The sequence below is a fragment of the Gossypium hirsutum genome, chromosome D11, assembly GCF_007990345.1.
Source record: "Gossypium hirsutum isolate 1008001.06 chromosome D11, Gossypium_hirsutum_v2.1, whole genome shotgun sequence".
Taxonomy (NCBI): domain Eukaryota; kingdom Viridiplantae; phylum Streptophyta; class Magnoliopsida; order Malvales; family Malvaceae; genus Gossypium; species Gossypium hirsutum.
The window spans coordinates 14,763,140-14,766,153 of record NC_053447.1 but is presented as its reverse complement, the minus strand read 5'-3'; the positions used below and the strand labels follow the sequence as shown (position 1 = coordinate 14,766,153).

The following is a 3,014-nucleotide window of genomic DNA, read 5'->3' as shown; positions in this document are numbered from 1 at the left end:
AGGAAATCTTTTTGAACTTAAACAACTAACTTAGAATTCACAGATTTCATATATATATATATATAAGTATTTTCTCAAATGAAGTAACTCTAAACAACTATATAAATACTAACAAAAGTGACATTTGCATATAATAAATGATAATATATATTATGTAAAAATAATATATAAATAAATTTAAACTATACCATCCTTTTCATAATTTTTTTAAATGAAGAAACTCTAAAATATTTTTATTAAAGTTTATTTAATTAAAAATGCCACATGATTTAGTTAGTTGATGGGTTTTATAATAAGGGTAGGTGATTAGTAATGGAATAAAAGCACTACTTTGATAAAAAAAGAAAAGAAAAAGAAGAAGACATTAATTACCTGTTTTTGGTAAATATAATTTACAGCAGGCAGTTGGTTGGTAAAACCCCTCATTTTAGATTCCCTATATATTGAAGCTTGGTATACTTTTATAAATCAGAAAAACAAAAACAAATTTGTGTTGGTCTTACAAATTAGTGCCTTGCCTATTCAACACTATTTCTTTATTAAAAGAGCAACAAGTCAGGGTAATTCAGTCTTCTTCAATGATCATGGATTTAGCCTCTGGTCTCCCAGCAATTGTTGTAGGCTCTTTAGGATTGTTCATATTGTACAATCTATGGTGGACTATTTGTAGCCACAAGACGGAGGGCAAATTACTTGTCCGACAACCCTCTGGTGCCTTACCTTTCATAGGCCACCTTCACCTGCTTCGTGCCCAACAAACAGGTGCTCGAACCCTTGCGGCCTTGGCGGATAAATATGGACCCGTCTTCACAATCCGGCTCGGTAGATCCCACACCTGTGTCGTCAGCAGCCCGGAAGCTGTCAAAGACTGTTTCACCATTAATGATAAGGTCTTTGCGGATCGGCCAAGATCGAATGCAGGGACATTCCTGGCTTACGACCATGCAGGCTTCGGGTTTGCTTCTTACGGAGCGTATTGGCTTGAGATTCGTAAGCTAGCCGTGGTTGAACTCTTCTCGGTCCATAGATTAGCGTTATTAAAGCAGGTACGGGTCTCGGAGGTGAATGCATTTATTAAAAATTTGTACTTGTTTTGCAAGAAAAATGAGCAGGTTCTAAACCAGAATATCTCGGTCGGTCCGAGGCTTGAAGTTTTGGTTCTAAACATGATGGTGAGAATGATTGCTGGGAAGAGATATTTCACGGGTGCTGATGGCGAAGTCCATGAAGAAGCAAAGCGTCTCATCAAGTTGATTAAAGAATTTGCGTCAGTTTTAGCCACTACTGCAGTTTCAGAAGTGTTTCCGTTTCTAAAATGGATGGATAAATGGAGCAACCAAGTGAAATCCATGAAGCGTATTTCAAAGGAGATGGAGTCGCTTATCGAAACTTGGGTCGATGAACACAAACTAAAGAAGCTTAAAACAGAAGAAAACAACAGCAACCAAGATTTCATCGACGTGATGCTCTCTACGATAAAGGATGGTCATGCCATGTCCGGTCATGCAGGCGAGAAGATTATCAAGGCAACGATAACGGTATATATATGTTTTTACACTGTGGAATCTTCATTTGTTGATGGTTTAACCATTATTAATGCATCCATGTTTGGACCATAGTTCAATGATCCTAAGCTGGGTTTATTCTTTTATGTAGTATCTAGATGTTAATCATAGCAGGGATTGACACCACGGCCATTGCAATGACATGGATATTGTCCAACTTGATGAACAATAGGCAAGCTTTGAAGCGTGCTCAACAAGAGCTAGACCTCAAAATCGGTCGAGACAGATGGGCAGAAGACTCTGATATGGAGAAATTAAACTATCTCCAAGCCATTATTAAGGAAACATTTCGTCTCTATCCACCAGTGCCAATGTTAATGCCTCATGTCCTCAGGGAAGATTGTTGTGTCAGCGGCTACCACATTCCACGGGGCACTCGTTTATTTGTGAATGCCTGGAAGTTGCACCGAGACCCACGGGTTTGGTCGAACCCCGAGGAGTTTGAGCCGGAAAGATTTCTCACGAGCCATCGAAACGTGGATGTTTTGGGACGGAACTTTGAGCTGACTCCATTTGGTTCTGGTAGACGATCATGCCCGGGAATTAAGTGGACGTTGCAGGCTGTACATTTGACAATGGCTCGGTTGCTTCAAGGGTTTGACTTAACTACACCCTTACATGCTCCCGTTGATATGACTGAAGCCCAAGGTGCAAGTGCAACCATGCCTAAAGCCACTCCTCTTGAGCTTGTCCTCACGCCTCGCCTTCCTCCTCATCTTTATCACCTCTAGATGCAGTACATGCAAATAAATAAATACAATATATAAAATCCTAAACCCTAATACTTAGATATAGAGAGAAAATAAATCAGAGCCGAGCAATCCATTGACTTGGTTTAGGTTCGGGTTTGGGGAAACAAATATTATTTGCTATGTAAATCCAACTTTATCGTATATCTACTTATAACTATAATATAAACCTAATTTATGTGAAATAAATTTCTTATATAAATGTAAAATTTATCAATTTTCAAATATTTATTTGCGAAAGAATTAAAGTTTTAAGGTAGAAAATATAAAACAACTTAGATTATAAAATATGGATTAATATTTGATGCACCACCGGTGTATAAATCTCATACACTATTAGTTAATAATAAAATGACACATTACCCCGGTGTAAAATAAAAAAAAATTGAAGAACTTAAAAATAAATATAATTTAATTTATTTAATATAATTAAATATTAATTATAATTATTACCATGTATGAGAGAGTTTTTTTTTTTTACTCTCATAAAAGTTTAAAATCGTTCCATATCTCATTTATTTAAGGTTAAAGAGTTAAAAAAGTTCTCAATAAAAGTAAAAAATTTAATTAAACCCTTATAAAATAAAAACGTATCCAATTAAATTTTTAGTGACCCAAAAAATATTAATTTAGTCTAAATTACTACAAATTACTAAATTTAAACACCTCCATATATATTAACCACCTTGTAAAACTAATT

General features: G+C 35.6%; 1 protein-coding gene across 1 annotated transcript; it reads left to right on the top strand.

The window, feature by feature from the left end:
- Nucleotides 1-471: 471 nt before the first annotated feature.
- LOC107912548 (cytochrome P450 CYP82D47) lies at nucleotides 472-2,623 on the top strand. The gene is made up of 2 exons (XM_016840766.2): nucleotides 472-1,538; nucleotides 1,664-2,623. The coding sequence occupies exons 1-2, from the start codon at nucleotides 579-581 to the stop codon at nucleotides 2,294-2,296; spliced, it is 1,593 nt and encodes a 530-aa protein (XP_016696255.2). The 5' UTR covers nucleotides 472-578; the 3' UTR covers nucleotides 2,297-2,623.
- Nucleotides 2,624-3,014: the final 391 nt, after the last annotated feature.

Bases quoted from the DNA above. Each gene is read 5' to 3' on its own strand.
- LOC107912548 (XM_016840766.2), top strand. From the start codon at position 579: ATGATCATGGATTTAGCCTCTGGTCTCCCAGCAATTGTTGTAGGCTCT. The intron at 1,539-1,663 runs GTATATATATGT...TGTAGTATCTAG, and splicing joins TTATCAAGGCAACGATAACG to ATGTTAATCATAGCAGGGAT.